The 19,809-nt window shown below is 59.0% G+C and overlaps 1 protein-coding gene across 7 annotated transcripts; it reads left to right on the top strand.

Moving 5' to 3' along the window:
* Positions 1-1,636: 1,636 nt before the first annotated feature.
* CELF6 (CUGBP Elav-like family member 6) lies at positions 1,637-19,809 on the top strand. Of its 7 annotated transcripts, none has more exons than XM_058033036.1 (13): positions 1,637-1,880; positions 5,883-5,965; positions 12,631-12,679; positions 14,127-14,255; positions 14,340-14,419; positions 14,880-15,023; positions 15,369-15,513; positions 15,595-15,744; positions 16,029-16,091; positions 16,848-16,928; positions 17,033-17,176; positions 18,263-18,412; positions 18,603-19,809. In XM_058033036.1, the coding sequence occupies exons 1-12, from the start codon at positions 1,637-1,639 to the stop codon at positions 18,388-18,390; spliced, it is 1,440 nt and encodes a 479-aa protein (XP_057889019.1). In that variant the 3' UTR covers positions 18,391-18,412; positions 18,603-19,809. The 7 variants fall into 7 exon arrangements, with proteins under 7 accessions (XP_057889019.1, XP_057889021.1, XP_057889020.1 ...); XM_058033038.1 differs by having other exon boundaries at positions 1,661-1,880; positions 14,130-14,255; XM_058033037.1 differs by having other exon boundaries at positions 1,661-1,880; positions 16,851-16,928.

The following is a 19,809-nucleotide window of genomic DNA, read 5'->3' as shown; positions in this document are numbered from 1 at the left end:
GCACACTTGCACACACGTGCATGTGTGTCCCTCATGCACATACTTGCACTCACGTCTACACACACACTTGCACTCATGATCAAGGGAGTCCTTGCACACATGTGCATATAGGCCATTGCACACATGTGCATATGGGTCCTTGCAATCCCATACATTCCTGTACATGCTTGCACACACATGCACACCTGCACACATGTGCAAATGCCCCCACACATCATTGCCCAGACTCACACATGTGCTGTGCACACCCTTGCACGCACTTACACACTCGTGTGCACTCTTGCAGCACCTATATGTTCATGCACGTGCTTGAACATGCATGCACACGTTTGTGCAGACTTGCACGTGCTTGCACACACGCTCACACACACATGTACACAGTGGCACATGCTCACAGCCCTTCCCACACTCACAAGCCCCTGCACGCACGAGGCAGCGCGCTGGGGAAGCCAGGCTTCCCCCCACCTGGCTGCTGCTTTGGGACTAATTAATTAATTAACGACAACACCAGGTATTAAAGCTGCTCAGTCTAATTACAGATCTTTCGGGGTGACATGGGATGCAGGAGGAAAGTGCTCTCCTCCTCCCCGTTCTGGGGCAGCCCCAGGGGGGCAACAGGGGCAGGGTGGGGTCCATGGAGGTGAAAAACTCAACAAGGTGTTCAAATTGACCCTTTTTGAGCCTCTTGTGTGTGTTTAAACCCTGCTCTGAGGTGGGGAGAAGAGAGGGGTTAAGTTTGGGTGCTACTAAAGGGCTGCAGGGGGGAAGGTGGGAGGCTGCTCTGCTCCTTGGACAGCCCTGGCTGGCGCTGGGGGATGATGGGGCGAAAGGGGGATGGAGGGGGGTGAGGGGATGGAGGTGCTGAGGGGTGATGGGGAGATGGGGAGATGGGGGAAAGGGAGGGACATAGGTGGTCATGAGGGTGATGGGGGATGAGGGGAAAGGGGGCACATGGGGGGATATGAGGGGCATGGGGGGTGGCGGGGCATGACAGAGGGTGATGGGGGTCATAGGAAGTGATGGGAGGGATGGGGAGGGAGACTGAGGGTGATGGAGAGGATGGGGGTGATGGGGGGTGATGGGAGGTGATGGGCATGATGGGGATGATGGGGGAGGGTGATGGGGGTGATGGGGGTAATGGGGATGCCGGGAGGTGATGGGGGATGATAAGGATTCTGGTGGGGGGGGGTGCGGGGGGGTGTGTGATGGTAATGACGAGGGCTGATGGAGGATGACGGGGGTGATGGGGATGACGGGAGCGATAGGGGTGACAGGGGCCGAATGCGGGGACACGGGGGGCCATGGACGGGAGGGTGACGAGCGGGGGGGTCCGGCGTGAGCCCGGCAGGGCGCAGCAGTGGGCGGAGCCTGGACGCGCCCCGCCCCTCTTTCCGCCTCGAGGTTCTGATTGGCCACCGCCCCCTCATTATGCTAATACAGCACCCCTGGGCGGGGCCGTCCGGCTGACGTCACGGGCCCGCTGGCGGGCGCGGGCCGAGCCGAGCCGAGCCGAGAGGTGCCGAGCGGGGCGGTGCCGAGCGGTGCCGAGGCGAGCCGAGCGGTGCCGAGTGGTGCCGAGCGGTGCCGGGCGGTGCCGAGCGGTGCCGGTCGGGCGGGGCGGGGCGCGGAACGGGCCATGGCGGCGGCGGCGGCGGGCGAGGCGGCGGGGGCGGCGTTCAGCACCGCGAACAGCGGCCGGGTGAACGGGCTGAGCCGCCCGCCCGGCGCCATCGCCATGAAGGACCACGACGCCATCAAGCTGTTCGTGGGGCAGATTCCGCGCAACCTGGAGGAGAGCGACCTCAAGCCGCTCTTCGAGGAGTTCGGCCGCATCTACGAGCTCACCGTGCTCAAGGATCGCTTCACCGGCATGCACAAAGGTGCGGGGGCGGCGGGCCGGGGCACCCCCCCGGGTGGGATGCCCTGATGTGGGACACCCTGAGGTGGGGGCTGTCCTGAGGTGAGGTGGGACACCCTGAGGTGGGGGGGATCCTCAGTGAGGCACCGCTCTGGTGGGATGTCGTGAGGTGGGGGGGACCCCTCAGGTACTGCTCTGGTGGGATGTCGTGAGACGGGGGGGATCCTCAGTGAGGTACTGCTGTGGTGGGATGTTGTGAGGTGGGGGGGGACCGTCAGTGAGGTACTGCTGTGGTGGGACACCCTGAGGTGGGGAGGATCCTCAGTGAGGTACTGCTGTGGTGGGATGCCGTGAGGTGGGGAGCACCCTCAGTGAGGTACTGCACTGGTGGGACACCCTGGGGTGTGGGGGGATCCTCAGCGAGGTACTGCTCTGGTGGGACACCCTCAGTGAAGTACCACTCTGGTAGGATGTCCTGAGGTGGGGAGCACCCTCAGTGAGCTGCTGCTGTGGTGGGATGTTGTGAGGTGGGGGGGCACCATCAGTGAGGTACCACTCTGGTGGACACCCTGAGGTATGGAGGGATCCTCAGTGAGGTACTGCTGTAGTGGGACACCCAGAGGTTGGGGGGATCCTCAGTGAGGTACTGCTCTGGTGGGACACCCTGAGGTGTGGGTGACACCCTCTGGGAGGTACTGCTGTGGTGGGACACCCTGAGATGGGGGGCGATCCTCAGTGAGGTACTGCTCTGGTGGGATGTCCTGAGGTGGAGGGGGCACCCTCAGTGAGGTACCGTGCTCATGGGACACCCTGAGGACACCAGGAGTGTCCTGGGATGGGGGACCCCTCAGGTGGGACGTCACTGAAATGTGGCACCAACATATGGGCCACCTGTGAGGCAGGACAGACTGAGGTGGGGGGGAACCTCTCAGGTGAGGGGTCCTGTCCCTCAGGTGGGATACCCCTGAGGTGAGGTACCCCTCAAGTGGGACAGCTGGAGATGGATCATCCTGACAAAGGGATACCCAATGTGAGGCACCCCTGATATGGCACAGCCTGAGGTAGGATATCCCTGAGGCAAAGGCACTCCTGAAATGTGGTTTCCCTATCAGATGGGACAACCTGAGGTTTGGTACCTAAGTGTGGGCCACCACTGAGGTGGGGTGCCCTGAGATGAGGGTACCCCTCAAGTGGGACATCCTGAGATGGTGCATTCCAAGACAGGGATACCTCTAAGGTGGGACATGCCCGAGGTGGAGGCACCCATGAGGTGGGATAACGTGAGGTGGAGCACCCTGAGGTACAGCTGGGATGCTTTGAGAGGGGGCACCATGATCTGAAAGTATGCCTGAGGTCAGAGACACTGCTATGGGGTACCTGTGAGGTGATGTAGCCCTGAAATGGAGATGTCCCTAAGGTGGGACACCCTGAGGTGGGGTACCCAAATATGGGGCACCCCTCAGCTGAGTTACACCTGAGGTGGAGATATCCTTCATGTGGAGGCTACACCCATAAGTATGGGGCACCCTAAGGAGTGGAAACCTTTGGGGTGAAGATATTCCTAAGTTGGAGGAAACCTTGAGGTAGAGCACCTTGAGGTGGGAACACCGCAGTATGGAATGTTTGGATATATGGCCCCTCCTAAGATTGGGGTACCCCTGAGGAAGAGGGGAGCACCCACCAGGGGTCAGGGTGCTGCTGTCTGGCTTGGGGGCACCCCTGGGACCAGAGCATCACAGGGCAGGGAGCACTGCAATGGATTTTAGAACATCTGCCTGCCTTGGGGGCACCTGTCTGGCATCAGCACAGCCACATGAGTTTGTGCACCCCGGGAGCTGGAGCACCCCTGGGGTACAGACACCCCTCTGTGGATGGGGACACAGTGCCATCTCTGCAGTGTGTCCCGGGTGCTGTGGCCCGGTGGCACGGCATGAGGAGCAGTGACACACCCAGGGGGTGGCACAGGCTGGGGACACAGTGCCATCTCTGCAGCGTGTCCCAGGTGCTGTGGCCCGGTGGCACGGCATGAGGAGCAGTGACACACCCAGGGGGACACACAGGCACCACTGAGGTCTCCACGGGACCCCCCACCCAAGAGCTGTGCTGTGCAGTGCCAGAGCAGGGTCAGCACATCCCAGGTGTCCCCAGAGAGGAGCCACAAGCTGTCACCAAACCCCTGTGCCACAGCCAGCACCTGCTTCGCTGGGACTATCCTGGGAAGCCAGAACTTGGCGTTTGTGGTTGCTGCCGTGTCGATGCCCTTCGTCTGTGGGGCAGCCGCCTGGACTCTGTCACTTTTGGCACTTTTGGCCTCCAGCACTTCCCCAGGTGTCTCTGAAGCCGCTTCTGTGCCTGGATCAATGGGATTTGCACCTTCCAGGCTCCCCCTGCGCTTCCTCCAGCGCGAGCTTCAACGCCTGCGGCCCAGCCGCATGATTTAATTGCGGACGCTCCTCTGATTTGAACGGCATCCTCCCTCCCGGCGAGCCTCCCGAGCAGAACCGCTCCTGCGCCAGCCCTCCCAACTTCTCCAGAATGCCCGGGCACCGTCTACATTGTCGCCTGCAGGAAAAACAGGGGGAAAAAAAAAAAAAGAGAGAAAGAAGAGCGGAGAGCAGGAAGCCAACATGATTACAGATGGTAAACACTGGAAATGGCACCGGCACTGAGGCGAGCTGCTGTGCTGATCTCCCAGAGTGTTGATCCAGGGGGATCTCTCCTTGAGGGCAGATATCCCCAACACCCCAGGGCAGGCGAGGGACCCCATCCTGCAGCGTCCCCCGCCCTGCCGCCATGCTCCCTCTCCTCCCAGGCACGCTGATTGTACTTATTAAGAGTTATTAATACTTAATCAGCTGGCGGATTTAATTGTGCCAATATTAAAAATGCATCAATGTCAATTTTATTCATTAAATATTTACTTTGTTGAAGGGAAACTGTTTTGCTGCTGTTTTAATATCACTTTCAGATGCTTTTGGATGTGACCCCAGCAAATTGGGGGGGAGCCCTCAGGGAGGGAGCGGTGCAGCGGTGGCACAGGCACCAGGAATGCTTCAGGAGAGACGGAGCAGAGAGGACCGGACCCTGTCCCCAGGGCTCGCTCGTTGCTGCCAGCTCTGCCAGCGAGTGGCTCGGCAGCGTGAGTCAGCGTGGGAAAACCTCACCCCAGGCGTATTCCCGATTTCCAAAGCGCCATGATGTCGAAGGAGCCCGAGTGCCTTCACCACACGAATCTCATCCCAAGGAGGATGCTTAGGCTGGGAGAACTGTGCTGGCAAGAGAGGGTGCACAGCCTCGACACCTGCAGATCTGCTTCCTGGAGGACTTGGGTTGTGTCTTTCCCCAGGGCTGGGGCCAGAGTGCCACTGCCCATGTGCTGCCTGCTCCTCCCTGGCTCCTTCCTTCATCCTGCTGCTCCATCTCCTACCCTGTTCTGGGGGTGAACTGTGACCCTGTGTGTGCCCATCTGGGTGTGGAGTACCAGGGCACCAGGATGCTGGATGCCATGGGGCCAGGGTGTCAGTGCAACGGGATGGTGGATGCCATGGTGCTGAGCTGCTGGATGCCACAGTGCCAGGGTGCTGGATGCCATGGTGCCAGATCATCAGGGTGCTTGTTGCTGGATGCCATGGTGCTAAGGTGATGGATGCCACCATGCCAGGGTGCCAAATTCCAGGTTATAGACTGCCAGGGTGCCAGAGTGCTGAATGCCAGGGTGCTGAGGTGCTGAATGCCACCATGCCAAGTTGCTGGGATTCTGAATGCCACCGTGCCAGGGTGATAGAGTGCTGGGATGCTGGATGCCATAGGGCCAGGACTCTGGATGCCAGGGTGTCAAGTGCCATGGTGCTGGGGTGCTGGATGTCAGAGTCCCAGAGTGCTGGTGTGCTGGGTGTCACTGTGCTGGATGCCAGGATGCTGAGACACCACAGTGCCATATCAGCTGTGCCACCAGCTCCCTGTGTGCACAGGGCACTGTGGCAATAGCAGGCCGGACACTGATGCTGTCTCCCTGTCTCCGCAGGCTGTGCCTTTCTCACCTACTGCGCCCGTGACTCTGCGCTGAAGGCACAGAGTGCCCTGCACGAGCAGAAGACACTGCCAGGGGTAAGTGACACCGGGGCGGCGGGGTCAGCTGGGACAGGGCCTGGTGACACCTCCCTGCAGCCCGGGAGAATTGAGTGACACTGAGGTGGTCCAGTTGAGCTGGAGCAGCACCTGGGGACACCTTCCCATGTCATGGGAGCCTTAAGTGACACCGAGGGATCGGGGTGAGCCGGGGCGGGGGCTGGTGACACCTCCCCGAGGCGCGGGAGCCACTTCCAGCAGCCGCAAACCGAGGCATCGATTTTCCAGCCGCCCGCGTGCTGTTGCGCTTTCTGTGGGCTCCGACCTCCCGAGCTTAACAAAGTGAAAATAAATATTTAATTATTCGCCTAAATAAAAATCAATAGGCCCGCGGGTTGGCTGGGGAAAGAGCCGGGGCCCATGAATATCAATCCCTGCTGTGTGCGTGTGGAGCTGACAGAGGAGGATGAGGTTTGCGGGGATGTGGCTTCCTGAGCCGTGCTCTCACCGGCGGGGCCACACTTCAGTAGGTTCGAGAGTTACCAGCCCACCTTGGCAGCCTAAAGGAGGCCGGGGTCAGGCCCTGCCGGGGGATTCTCATCAGGCACAGGCATGTGTGTATTGCTATTGCCATGGCCCCTCGCTTGGAGATTGGGGGTGAGTGTGTGAGCATGTGTGTGCACATGGATGTGCTGGTGCATGCCCCATAGGGGCTCACTGCTGTGCCTACCTCTCCGTGTGTGTGTGTGCACACAGCAGTGCAGGGCACTGTGTGCTTGTGCTCACACCCTGTGCCCATGTAAGTGCTCACGCCTGTGTGTGCTCACATGTCTGTGCCTGAGCACTCCTTCTGTTCTTGCACATACCCATGTGTATGCACTTGTGTACGCTTGGGTACACACCTATGAGTGCCTGTGAACACACGTCTGTGTCTGTGCACACCCATCTGCTTGTGCACACAAGCACACCCAGGTGCATTTTTGTGCAACCCCTCTACCTGTGCTCACCCCCTGTACCTGCTTATACCCCTTGTACCTGTACTCAAACACCTATACCTGTGCTCACATACCCTGTAACTGCTCATACCACCTATACCTGTGCTCACACACCTCACATACACTGTAACTGCTCATACCACCTATACCTGTGCTCACACACCTCACATACCCTGTAACTGCTCATACCACCTGTACCTGTGCTCACCCCCTTATCTACGCATCCCCTGTACGTGTATTCACACACCTATACCTGTTCACACCTGTCCCAGCTCATACCCTGTACCTGTGCACACCTCCTGTACCTGTGCTCACACCTGTCCCTGCTCATATCCTGTACCTGCACACCCCTGTACCTGTACCTGCTGACCCCCTGTCCTTGCACACCCCCTGTACCTGTGCTCACACCCCTGTACCTGCACACCCCTGTACCTGTGCTCACACCCCTGTACCTGCTCACACACCTATACCTGTGCTCACACCTGTCCCTGCTCACACCCCTGTCCCTGCTCATACCCTGTACCCGTGCTCACACCCCTGTACCTGCACACCCCTGTCCCTGCACACCCCCTGTACCTGTGCTCTCACCTGTACCTGCTGACCCCCTGTACCTGCGCACCCTCCGTGTTCCCACCCTCGCCCCCCAACCCCAGCCAGGCCCCGCCCCCAGCGTGTCGGGGGACCGGGGGCGTGTCCAGACGGCGGTGGGCGTGTCCAAGCGAGGCCCCGCCCCTCGCCTGGCCCGGCTCGGCTCGGCTCGGCGGGGCTGCGGCCGCCCCGCCCTGTGCCCCGCCCCCCGCGCGCCGCTGCGCGAGCCCAGCCGAATCCGGCCGAGCCGAACCGAACCCAGCCGAGCCCAGCCGAACCCAGCCCAGCCGAGACCGGCCTTGCCGAGCCGAGCCGAGCTAAGCCGAGCCGAGCCGAACCGTCTCGGGTGGAGCCGAGCGCAGCCGAGCTCAGCCGAACCGCCTCGGTGGAGCCGGCGGTCCGGCCGGTCCGGCCATGCAGCTGCCGCAGGTGCCGGCGCCGGGGCCGCGGCCGCCCGTGCTGTGGGTGCCCGCCGGGTCCAAGATCCTCTGCATCGAGGTAGGGCCCCGCCTTTGTCTGCCGCCGCCTCCGCCCGGCCCGGCACGGCCCGGCACCGCCCGGCAGCCTCCGCTCGAGCCGGGGTGGGGGGGCTGCACCGGAGGGGCTCTAGGAGGGATGTGGGTGATGGCAAGGGGGTGTATCTGCTCCCGGGGATGCTGTGCGGGAGCGGGGGTGATGGCGAGGGTGTGGATCCTTGCTCCTGGGGATGGGCATGGAGGGGTGTTCATGGTGAGCAGGGCGTATCTGCACACAGGGCTGGGGATGGAGGGGTGTTGGTGAGGGGGTGCTCCCAGGGATGGGCTGGGGATGCAGCCGTGTTTGTGATCAGGGTGTAATTGCACGCAGGGATGGCGGGTGTGAGTGGGGGTGAGGGTGATGGAGTGTATCTGAACCCCGGGATGGGAATGAGGATGGAGCAGTGTTGGTGAGGGGGTGTATCTGCTCCCAGGCATAGGATGGGGATGGAGCAGTGCTGGTGATCAGGGTGTATTTGCACACAGGGACGGGGATGGAGCGGTGTTGATGAGCAGGGTGAATGTGCACACGGGGTTGGGGGCTGCGAGTGGGCGTGTTGCAGGGTGTATCTGCACACAGGGATGAGGATGGAGGGGTGTTGGTGGGGAGGTGTATCTGCTCCCAGGGATGGGGTGGGCGGCTGTGGGTGTTGCAGGGTGTATCTGCACACAGGGATGAGGATTGGGGGTGTCGGTGACAGGCTGTATCTGCTCCCAGGGATGGGTGTTGGGGATGGAGGAGTGTTGGTGAGGAGGGGTGTATTTGCACAGAAGAATGGGGTTGGAGGGGTGTTGGTGAGGGGCTATGTGCACCCACAGATGGGGTGTGTGGGTGTGAGTGTTGCTGTGCAGGGTGTATCTGCACCCAGGGATGGGGTGCATGTGTTGGTGATGAGGGTGTATTTGCACTCCGGGGTGGGGGCTCTGTGTGTGTGTGTGGCTGGGAGGGTGTATCTGCACCCAGGGAAAGGGAGGGTGTCGGCAGAGGGGTGTTGGTGATGTCTCCGGACCCAGGGAGGCTGTGTGTGGTGAGGCTGTTGGTGAGGAGGGTGTTCTGGCACCCAGCAATGCTGGGGGGGGGGTGTTTGCAGGCAGGGATGGAGGGTGGTGGTGAGGAGGTGTATGTGCCCCCAGGGATGGGTTTGGTGTGTGTGCTGGCTGGAGGGTGTATTTTTCCACCGCAGCTCTGTGTGTGTGTGTGTGGTGCAGGTGTGCAAGGGGCAGCGCTCGGGGGCTGTTGCACCCGCAGGCGGTGCAGGGAGGGGTGTGTGCATTGGCAGGGGTGCAGCTCTGACCCCCGGGTGTGTGCAGGTGGGTGTGCAAGCACGTGGGTGTCTGTGTGTGTGGGAAGAGGAGCTTAGGGTGTCTTTGCCCCCCGTGACGGTGACAGGGTGTGGGTGCACATGGGCTGGGGGAGTGGCAGCCGTGGGGGTGTGTGGGCACACAGGGTGTGACAGAGAGTGCAGGTCTGTGCAGGTGGGCTCAGGTGTGTACAGTGGCCATGGGGAGGGGATGTGGGTGTTTCTGGGGGTGTCATGAGCCCACCCAAGCTGTCTGTGTGCCCACAGAGGGCTCCCAAGGGGCCCACTATGGGACCTGCTGCTACAATGGGGAAACTGAGGCAAGGGGCATTGTATCCCCGGTGCTGGCTGTGCATCCCAGGGGTTGTGCCCGCGGCTGTGTGTGATCCATGGCAGCAGACAGGGCTCTGTGGGATGCATGGCATGCAGCCTGGGGTTGTGCAGGTGCCCGTGGGGCTGTGTGCAGTGGGCACACGTGGGTGCTGGGACAGACGCGCGGGGCGCGCAGCGCTGCGTGGGCACACGTGTGCGGCTTCCGAGTGCGCGGCTGTGCCAGGGGGACTGGGGGTGGCTGTGCCAGGGGGTGCTGGGGTCTGTGGTTGGGTTCAGAGGTGTGTGGGTGTGTGCAGGGTGTGCCAGGGTTGTGCAGTGCTGTGGCTGTCCCCAGGCTGGCTGTGTGGCCTGGCTCTGGGTTACCCCCAGGGCTTTGTCAAGGTATTCCCGTGACGAGTGACTGCCAGACCTTGGTTCCTGTCTCCCTGGGGTGGCATGGGCATGAGGCTCCCACAGTCACTCGCTGCTCCAGTGTCACCTGCCACCTCCATCTCATTTGGGTGCATGGTGGCCTGCTGCATCCTCTGGCTGTTGGTTGTGAGGACAAGGAGGAGGAGTGTGATGCCAAGGAAGGAACAAAGGCCAGAAGTGACCCACTGAGCACATCCCCTGGCGGGGATTCTATGGGCTGGCTCTCCCTGGTATCCAGGTTCTTGAGGAGCTCCAAATCTGGGTGGGTGACAGTGCCTGAGCAGTCAGGAGATGGTTTGGCACCCACTGGTGATCCCCTGTCGTGTGGAACACCAGTGGTTTGACCGTGGGGTAACTGGGGCTTTGTGAACTGCTGATGATGGCTGGTGCTGGAACACCCCAAGCAGGGTGTCACTATGTCCCTGGGGTGTGGGAGATGGACGGATGGATGGATGGACGGATGGACGGATGGATGGATGGATGGATGGATGGATGGATGGATGGATGCTGTGGGAGTGGAAAGGTGGGTGGTGGCAAGATGGAAGATGGATGGGCAGATGGAAGGGTGGTGCAGGGATGGATGGGTGTTGGGGATATGGATGGGTGTTGCGAGGATGGATGGGTGTTGGGGGATGGATAGAGGATCTTGGCAATATAGATAGATGCTGTGGGAATGGATGGGTGTATGGGGATGGATGTTGGGGATGTGGATGGCTGCAATGGGCATGGACAGGTATTTGGGGGTGGATGGATGGCTGTTGGTGCTATAGATGGATGCTATGGGAACAAATGGGTGTTAGGAGGATGGGTGTTGGGGATATGGATGAGTTCTATGGGGAGGGATGGATGCTATGGGAATGGGTGTTGGAGTATGGCTGGATGAATCCAGGGGTAAGATGGGTGTGTGGGTGATTGTGTGGGTGTCCCGGATGGATGAGTGGATGGATGGGTGTTGCAGGTGGGTGTCCGGAGCAGGGGGAAATGCCTGGGTGGCTGTTTAGTGTGGGAGCATGGATAGAGGGCTGTGTGGACACGGTGCAGGGGTGCTGTGGGGACAATCAGGAGTTCTGGGTGCCACAGGGGGTCATCAAGCACCCTGTGGTGGGCACATCGTGATGTCAAGGGTGCCAAAACCCCCTTCTGGGGGTGTCTAGAGGCCAGGGCAATTTCTCCTTGGTGTGGTGTGGCAGCCCTGGGGTAGGTTAGCTGTTCCCTGAGGCCTGACATTTATAAACATCAGCCGCTCCCGGGGAATCAATACAGTTTAATAACCGGCGAGCGGAGACGGGAGACACATCAAAATGACACTCTGCGGCTCCGTAAATGTTATTCTAAATCATCCTCACTGCCTTTATTACATTAAGCATACAGCAGCGGGCATGGGAAATTTATTCCATCAAAGGCCATCACGCTGGTAAATGGGGCTGGCGGGTCAGTGGAGGGGGGCAGCCCCCCCCAAAATGTGGCAGGGATGTGAGGGACAGCGGGGTTCTGGGTTTAGGGTCTCGGTGCTGTCACAGTCTCCGGAGTTTGGGGTGAGCCAAATCCTGCCCCTACACAAGGTGGATGTTTGGGGGGACTGGTGACATAATGGGTGGCACTGTGAGGTGTCCCTCAGTGCCACTCTGTGCCATCCCATGACTCCTGGGGACTCAATCCCTTCCCTGGACCATCCCCAGCTCTGCGCTGACATTTCTCTCCACGTTTCCCTGGAGACGAGGCGGTTGCTGTGGAAACCTCCCTCCTCTTCTCTCTTACCCATCCTCTTCCTCACCCTGATGTGGGGGGGACTGTCTCTGCCCCCACCCATCCCCAAAATTTAGGGACCCCTACCGGGGTGCGGCAGGGGGCACCTGGGATGGGGATGCACACACACATGGGGGCGGCTGTGCCCGTGTGTGCTCGGGGCGTGTTCGTGTGCGCGCCCCCGCGCCGTCATGTGTGACATCTCGCTGTTGCCGTGGCGACCCCATCGAGCACATGGCTCGGGCTCCGCAGCATCGCGGGGGAAGCACGCTTGTTGCCATGGAAACGGCCATAATTGTAGCGTTTTTCGGCTAAAAGAGGGGAAAAAGGAGGGGGAGAGAGGAGGAGGAATGGCTCCATGGGGCAGCAGGCCAGGGATGTGCCTGCCAGCCCAGCATGTCCTGCTGCACACGGATGTCACGCTCGTGGGTGCACATGGCGGTGACGAGGAGGAGGCCAAATTTGGGTGAGGTTTGGGAAAAGGAGGGCAATGGTGCCAGAGGGGCTGGGGCTGGCGGGGTGCTACTGCTGCCTCTGCAGTCCTTTGCAGTCGAGGAAAGCAGGCAGGCGGCCAAGCCTGGCACTGGCAGCCCCGCGGGTGCCTGCAGCACTGGGTGCCCATAGCCAGGGCCGGAGCGTTGCCCTTTGCACGTGGCATCCCCGGGTCTCTGTGGCCACAAGCCCCAGATCTGTTCATGCAGGTCCCTCCCCTTTTCCCCAGCTCGCAGTGCCAGTCATTGGCCAAATCCTGCTGTTCCCCACTGAGAGGGTTCAGGGGCCCCCACACTGACCAACTGCTCTCGCTTGTGTTGCAGATGAACCGCCCCATCCAGGTGAAGCCGGCCGACAGCGAGGGCCGAGGAGGTAGGTCCTCAGTTCTCCAGATGCCTGACATGGGCAGGGGGCCACAGGGTTGCCTAGGGGGTGATGGGGGACATGGTGGCATCACGAGGGCTGCTGTGTGAAGGTTGGTTTGCAGAGAAATCCAGGAAAGGATCTGCCTTTGCTGGGGGCATCCAAATCTGGGTGCAGAGCAAATGCCATCTTCTCTCTCCCTGTCTGGTCAGCTTGGGGGAACATCCTCATATCATTCTGGGAATGTCCTGACATCATACCGTGAGCATCCCTGGGGTGCAGAGCACCAGCCAGCATCTCTCCCTCATCACCTTAATTTACCAAAAAATACAATTCCCTCTCCAGAGCTGCCTGTGAGGACTCCGGGGCAGGAGTTGGCTGCATATGGCCCAAGTCCCTCTCAAACTACCACCCCCCTCAAATTCTTTGAGCGTTTGCCACTCATTGGGCTGTGGCATTGCCAGGCTGAGGTGATCATTTGGGCAAAATGGCAGGAATTGGATCAAAATCCCACGTGTGTTGTGTTGCTGGGCAGGTAGGCGCTATCAGACATGCAGGATGCTCTCATGGGGCCGCCTGCACTTGGCAGGATGGCTGAGGTAGCTCCCCCCTATCCAAACCCTGTTATTATACACACCGGGAGCTGGTCCCAGCATGTCCCAGAGGGACCTGGCAAATAAATTACCCACTTACCGAGTGTAATTGGTGAAGGATTAAAAATCGATGGGTGAGCTGGGGCTCCCATCTGCAGCCCCCTCGCCCAGGAGGCAACGCTGGGCTGCCCAGCCCACTCCCCCTGGGAGATGCTTTATGTTTAACTAGACAACACACGAGCCCTATTCCCTTAACTAATTTTCTTGGTACCTTAACAGACTAAGCATTCATCGTCTCCTGCCATTATTTATTTATTTCCCCAGCAACGCTCTTGACAGGGCACCTTATTTCCTTTGTCAAATGCCATTAGCGTGCGGCGGGAGCGCGTGGCCGCACAAGACAGATGCTGGTAATAATCATGAAATTCTCATTATTTACTATCCCTTCTCTTGTGTTTGGGTTATTGATGTCCCCTGGGCATGGCTGGAGGCTGTGGGTTGTTCTGCGAGTCGATCACACGAGGGTGATCACCTCCAGTTTGTGGATTCTCTTTGTTCCACTGCATCCCACACCAGTGCTGGGGGAGCCAGCCCCCCCATCCCTAGAAAAAGCCTCAGCTCCTCTCCCTAAAGCAATAGCTCTTCCAGGACTCGCCCCTCAGCAATTTCCCCACAGGAGAGGTTTTCCCATCCTGAGTGTTCTGTAGGATGGAGACGATAAGCCCAGCACCTTCTCCGTGGGATCGGTGTCGCTCCCTCCCTCTGATGTCACTTGGCTCCTTCCCCTCCATACACCATTTTTGGTGAGGGGTTGGGATGGTGAGTGACCTCCCGCTCTCTGATGGGTTTGGTTTTGTTTTTAGAAGACAGGAAGCTCTTTGTGGGCATGCTGGGGAAGCAGCAGAGCGAGGACGACGTCCGCCGCCTCTTTGAGCCCTTCGGCCAGATTGAGGAATGCACCATCCTCCGAGGGCCCGATGGAGCCAGCAAAGGTGGGCTCTGGGGCACCAGGTGGGCATCCTATGGACCCACAGTGGCCACATCCAACCTGTCCCATGTTCCCTCTGTTCCCTTAGGTTGTGCCTTTGTGAAATACGGCAGCCACGCCGAGGCACAGGCTGCCATCAACAGCCTGCATGGCAGCCAAACTATGCCGGTAAGTGCCAGGCTCACACCCTGCCCTGGCTGACCCCACGCTGCCTGCTTAATCCAATCACCCACTAATTTGATCCTCAGTCTAATTGCATCAAAATCCTACAGACTGGCAATTTGTTGGCCACATCACCCCAGGTTCCTCCTTGCCAAGGTGCTGAGCCCTGGAGGTGGGAATGTGGGAGTAATTCTCTCCATGCCAGAGAAAGGGGCAGTTTAATTAACGCTGAAGGTCAGAATTGTGGACAAGGAAAGGGAAAGGAAGCAGAGGTCAGGGAGCTGCCACTGGGGAGAAAAAACTGGTTATAATTAAACCTCACATTGATCACTGGTTGCTGCTGCCAAGCTGGGCAGCGTCCCCAGGGCTGAGGCTGCTGCAGACGCTGCGAGCCACGCCCATGGCAGCTACACAGTTTGGGGCATTGCTGTGCTCCCACCATCAGCCCCATCTTCCCCCACCTCAGGGCGCCTCGTCCAGCCTGGTGGTGAAGTTTGCAGACACGGATAAGGAGAGGACCCTGCGGCGGATGCATCAGATGGCGGGGCAGCTGGGCATCTTCAACCCCATGACCATCCAGTTCGGTGCCTACGGGGCCTACACGCAAGCGGTAGGAGCTGGAGCAGCTCGGGGGTTTGGGCTACCCCCGTGGGTAGGGGGGGCTGGTTTGGCCCTGAAAGCACCAGTGCCAGGGTGTGTGGATGCCTGGGAGGGCTGGTGTATCCCTGTTTAAGGGCAGATGCAGGGCTTCCTGCCCACAGCTGAGGGTGGTTGTAGGGTTCAGTGGTCCCATATTTGGCATCACCAAGACCAAGACTCCTGTCCCTGGGTCTGGCAGTGGGTGGCATTTATCCCTCTGAACCCATCCAAAGGAGAGATGCTGATTTGCCCTCCTCTCTCTCTGTTTCTCTGTGCCTCTCACTCTCTGTCCCCTTTCCCCCCTTGTTTCCCGAAGATCATGCAGCAGCAGGCAGCCCTGATGGCGGCCGCGCAGGGCACCTGCCTCAACCCCATGGCTGCCATCGCTGCCGCCCAGATGCAACAAATGGCCGCCTTCAATGTCAGCGGGCTGGTGGCTGCTCCCCTCACTCCCTCTTCAGGTAGGACCCTCGCATTTGCCACTTGACATCCTCGGGGGGCACTCTCGGGGCGGTGCCGGCCCTGACGCCACGCTCCTGCAGGTACAAGCACCCCTCCGGGGATCAGCACGGCGCCGGTGCCCAGCATTGCCACGCCCATTGGGGTGAACGGCTTCAGCCCGCTGCCGCCCCAGACCAACGGGCAGCCCGCCTCCGAGACCATCTACACCAACGGCATCCACCCCTACCCAGGTACAGCCCTCCTGGGGCTCCGCCACGCCCCGGGGCTGGGGGAGTGTGCTTGGCTCGTGTGGGGTGCTCTCGGGGTGCTCCCCATCCCGGGAACAGGCTGGGTGAACCCGCGGTGTGCTCCCGTGGCATCACTGCAGGGAGGAGGGAATTCAGGCAGGGAGCAGCTCTGCCCCTCCATGGCGGCACTTGGTCAGGAGCCCTTTCCCGCGGGAGCTGTGCATGCATCCATCCCTGGCTTTCTCTGGCTTATTCTGTCTTCCTTCTCCTTTCTCTTCTCTTCCCAGCTCAAAGCCCCACGGTGGCAGATCCCCTCCAGCAGGCCTACGCTGGCATGCAGCACTATGCAGGTCTCAAACTTCGCTCCCCACTCCTTCCCTCTCTCCCCTCTTTGCTCCTCACTGTTATTTTTGGGAGGTGAACGTCACCCTGGGGTTGAACATTGGACTGGGGCATTTGGGCATGAATTAATGAGGGGAGCAGCAGGTGCTGAGCCCTGGCAGGAGCTCCAGGGTGGCAATGCCAATGAAAGCATCATCCCCTCATCCCACTGGCTCCTGTCATGGCCCCCCGTGCAAATTTGGATAGTGCAAAGTGAATTTTAATACCCACAGGGCTGAGAGAACTCCATGGGCGAGCCCTGGCAGTGGTATTGAGAAGAGGGGGCAAGATCTGGGAGGTGACAGAGGGCCACCTCCACACCAAGACACCAAGAGTCTGGATGTTCATCACGTGGCCAAGTCTGATGGCCAAGGACATGGGCTGTGGAGGGAAAAGAGTCAGGGCCTCCCATGGAAATATGTCAAGCCCAGCAGCCATTTTATTAGGAGCATTGACAGCAATGTCCAGATTTGCAACAAAATCAAGTTTTGGGGTTTTTCAGCTAAAAGTACCATCTTTACTCAGCTTTGAGGCGATATTACTGCTGTCCCCAGCATTTCTCCTGGGAGAGCTGTTCCCACATTCCTGGTGTGTCAGGAGGGGTGGGAAGGGCAGAGCCAGCAGCCATGGGGCAGAACAGGTGGCAACAGGGGACCTGCCTGTCCCAGCCCTCTCTGTGGCTGGGGCAGGTGCCATGGCCTCAGCTTCTTGTTTCTCTCTTCCAGCAGCATATCCCACTGCCTACGCTCCCATCAGCCAAGCCTTTCCCCAGCAAGCGCCCCTCATCCCGCAGCAGCAGAGAGAAGGTGAGGGGTGGGGGTCACCCCACGTGGGGCCAGCGGCTCCTCGGTGTCCCCCAGGGTGACCCCACCTCGTAGCTGACGTGTCCTGTCCTTTGTGTGTCACCCAGGTCCCGAGGGCTGTAACCTGTTTATTTATCACCTGCCCCAGGAGTTCGGGGACGCGGAGCTCACGCAGATGTTTTTGCCTTTCGGCAACGTCATCTCTGCCAAAGTCTTTGTGGATCGTGCCACCAACCAGAGTAAATGCTTTGGTAAGTCCCAGGGTGTGGCTCTCCCTGGTGTCCCAGCTCAGGGCTCCAGCTCTTCCCAGTCCCTAGCTCAAGGTTCCAGCTACCCTTAACATTGCAGCTTGGAGCTCTGGCTCTTCCTCAACATTCCAGCTCAGGGTCTGGCTCTCTTCAGCATCCCATTTTAAATATCTGATGCTCCTCGACATCCCGGCTCTTACCAGTCTCCAGCTCCAGAGTCCCATTCTTTCTGGTCTCCAACCTGGAGGTCCAGCTCTCCCAATATCCCGGCTCAGGGGGTCTGTCTGTCCCAAAATCCCAGCTCAAGGGTTTGGCTCTCCCAGTCTTCCCAGCTCAGAACTCTGGCTCTTCTGGACACCCAGCACAGAGCATCTCCGTCTGAGGTGTCCAACCCTCCCTGAAGTCCCTGCTTGAGAGTCTGTCTCTCCAACATCTCATCTTAGGGATTTCTCTTTCCCTAGTCTCTCAGATGTCCATGTCTCCCTGTTGTCCCTTGCTTGGGGTCCAATTCTCCCTATGTCCCCAGCTCAGGGATTTGTATCTCCCTTTCACAGACCTCAGTGTCCCCATAGACTCTTTCACTTGGTGTCTTTGGAGGTCCTATCAACTCAGGGTCTCTGCAGACCTGGTCTACAGATGTCCCCTGAGCCCACACATCCCCTCCTGGTGTCCCCACAGACCCCATCACCCTGGTATCGCCACATACCTGCAGACCTTGGTGTCCCCACAGACCCCATCACCTCAGTGTCCCTGCAGCCCTTATCACTTTAACAGACCCTGTCACCCCAGTGACCCCACAAATCCCATCCCATAGCATCCCTGCAGATGACTCCAGTGTCCTGTGGACCCTCTTATGCTGCTGTCCTCACAGCCTTGTCAGCTCAGTGTCCCTGCAGACCTCGGTGTCCCTGCAGGTGCCATCACCTGTCACCCAGTCTCCTGCAATCTGGGGCTGTGATGTTACCCACGGACTCCCTCTCCCAGCACTCCCAAACCAGGAGCATCCCACAGGATTTCAGTGCCTGGGTTCAGGCAAGGCAGTGCCTGTGATGTGTGTGGTGACAAGCCCCTGTGTCCCCTCCCCGCCAGGTTTTGTCAGTTTTGACAATCCGACGAGTGCTCAGGCGGCCATTCAGGCCATGAATGGCTTCCAGATCGGCATGAAGAGGCTAAAAGTGCAGCTAAAGCGGCCGAAAGACGCCAACAGACCCTACTGACCCCAGCTCAGCCTGCGGAGAGGTGAGGGGCCTGGCCCTGGGGACGTGCTGGTCATGGAGGATCCCCCTGTCCCTGTGTTACATCCCGAGTGTGTGCAGGGATCTCTGCCTGGCACCACCCACCCAATGGATGGAGGGATGTGTCCCTCCCTTCATCCTTCCTTCCCTCCATCCCCCAGAAGCAGGCTGACAACCTTTTCCTTCTGTTCCAGGTCGGACGTCCCGCAGTGTCTGACGACTTTCCCCTTCCCCAAGTGCAGTATCCAAACCCGTAACTCTCTTTCTTTGCAACACACCCCGGAGGAGGTGAAGGAGGAGGAGGAGGAGGTGAAGGAGAAAACGGCAAAGAAGAGAGTGTTTTGGTCGTAGCTTTTCCTTTTTGAATTTTTTCCCAAACTGGTCTTGTTTGTTGTTTAACGGGAATGAGAGGAAGACAAGGAAGGAGGGGAGCGATGCGGTGCCGGGGCTGCGATTCGCCGCCGGCCGCTCGCCGGGACTCACCGGATCCCTCACTGGGAGCAAGGCTGATGGCTCCGGGCAGCCGGGCCACGATCTACCTTTGTTTTTTGGGTTTTTTTTAAAGCACTCATTTGCTGCTACCGATTTCCCAGGAGAAACGAGGAAAAGAGGCTCCAAATGGATTCTTAAACCAAAGCCGGTGGGACGGGACCAGCCTCGGGCGCTTCACCTGGAGGATGTTTGTTTGGATGATAAAGAAAAACGGCAAGATTTTCCTTTTTCCCTGCATTGGGGGGAAAAAAAAGAAGGATCAAAGTATGTTGGACTTATAGAAGATATATATAAATAAGTATATATATATATATATCCCATGGAGCAGGGTGGCGGGACACGCGCTTCCCCTGCTTGTCACTGGCACAGGGACATAGGATTACTTGTTTCAGAGTCATATCATTCCTTAGAGTTTAGGGACCAAAGGACTATTGCTTTTTTTAAATATATCTATAAATAAATTAATTTAAAAAAAAACAAAACAAAACACACAAAAAAACTTCGGGAAAGGAGGAGAAAATCCAACAAAAATTAAGAAGGTTGAGTAAAAACCCTCGGGCATTCAGAGCCACGAGCGTTTCCTACAGGGCTCGGATTTGGGGGGTTCAAGGGCTCGGTTTCGGGGGCCAGTTCGTGGCTGGGGACTGGGGGGATGCAGAGGGGATTTGTGGGGGGGACTGCAGTGGCTGCCCCAGCTCCATGGCCCAGGGGGGAATTGGAGCCCCTCGGTCGCCTCTGGCAGAGGGTGGAGTGATGTGGTTCTTTGCATTTTGGGTTGGTTTGGGGGGATTTTTGGGTTGGGTTTTTTTTTTTTCAGCCAAAAAAAACTTAAAAAAAAAAAAAAGAAAAATGTGAGGTTTCGGCCGCAATGAAGTGAAGCGAAATAAACTTATTTTGTCAAAATCGTCA

Source organism: Melospiza georgiana, chromosome 13 (assembly GCF_028018845.1).
Source record: "Melospiza georgiana isolate bMelGeo1 chromosome 13, bMelGeo1.pri, whole genome shotgun sequence".
Classification (NCBI taxonomy): Eukaryota; Metazoa; Chordata; class Aves; order Passeriformes; family Passerellidae; genus Melospiza; species Melospiza georgiana.
The sequence above is the reverse complement of the archived record's forward strand: the minus strand, read 5'-3'. Positions and strand labels throughout refer to the sequence as shown.

Coding starts and splice junctions, on each gene's coding strand:
- CELF6 (XM_058033036.1), top strand. CDS start 1,637: ATGGCGGCGGCGGCGGCGGGCGAGGCGGCGGGGGCGGCGTTCAGCACC. Junction 14,256..14,339: donor GCCCGATGGAGCCAGCAAAG/GTGGGCTCTGGG, acceptor CTGTTCCCTTAG/GTTGTGCCTTTGTGAAATAC. Junction 15,745..16,028: donor CGGCATCCACCCCTACCCAG/GTACAGCCCTCC, acceptor TTCTCTTCCCAG/CTCAAAGCCCCACGGTGGCA.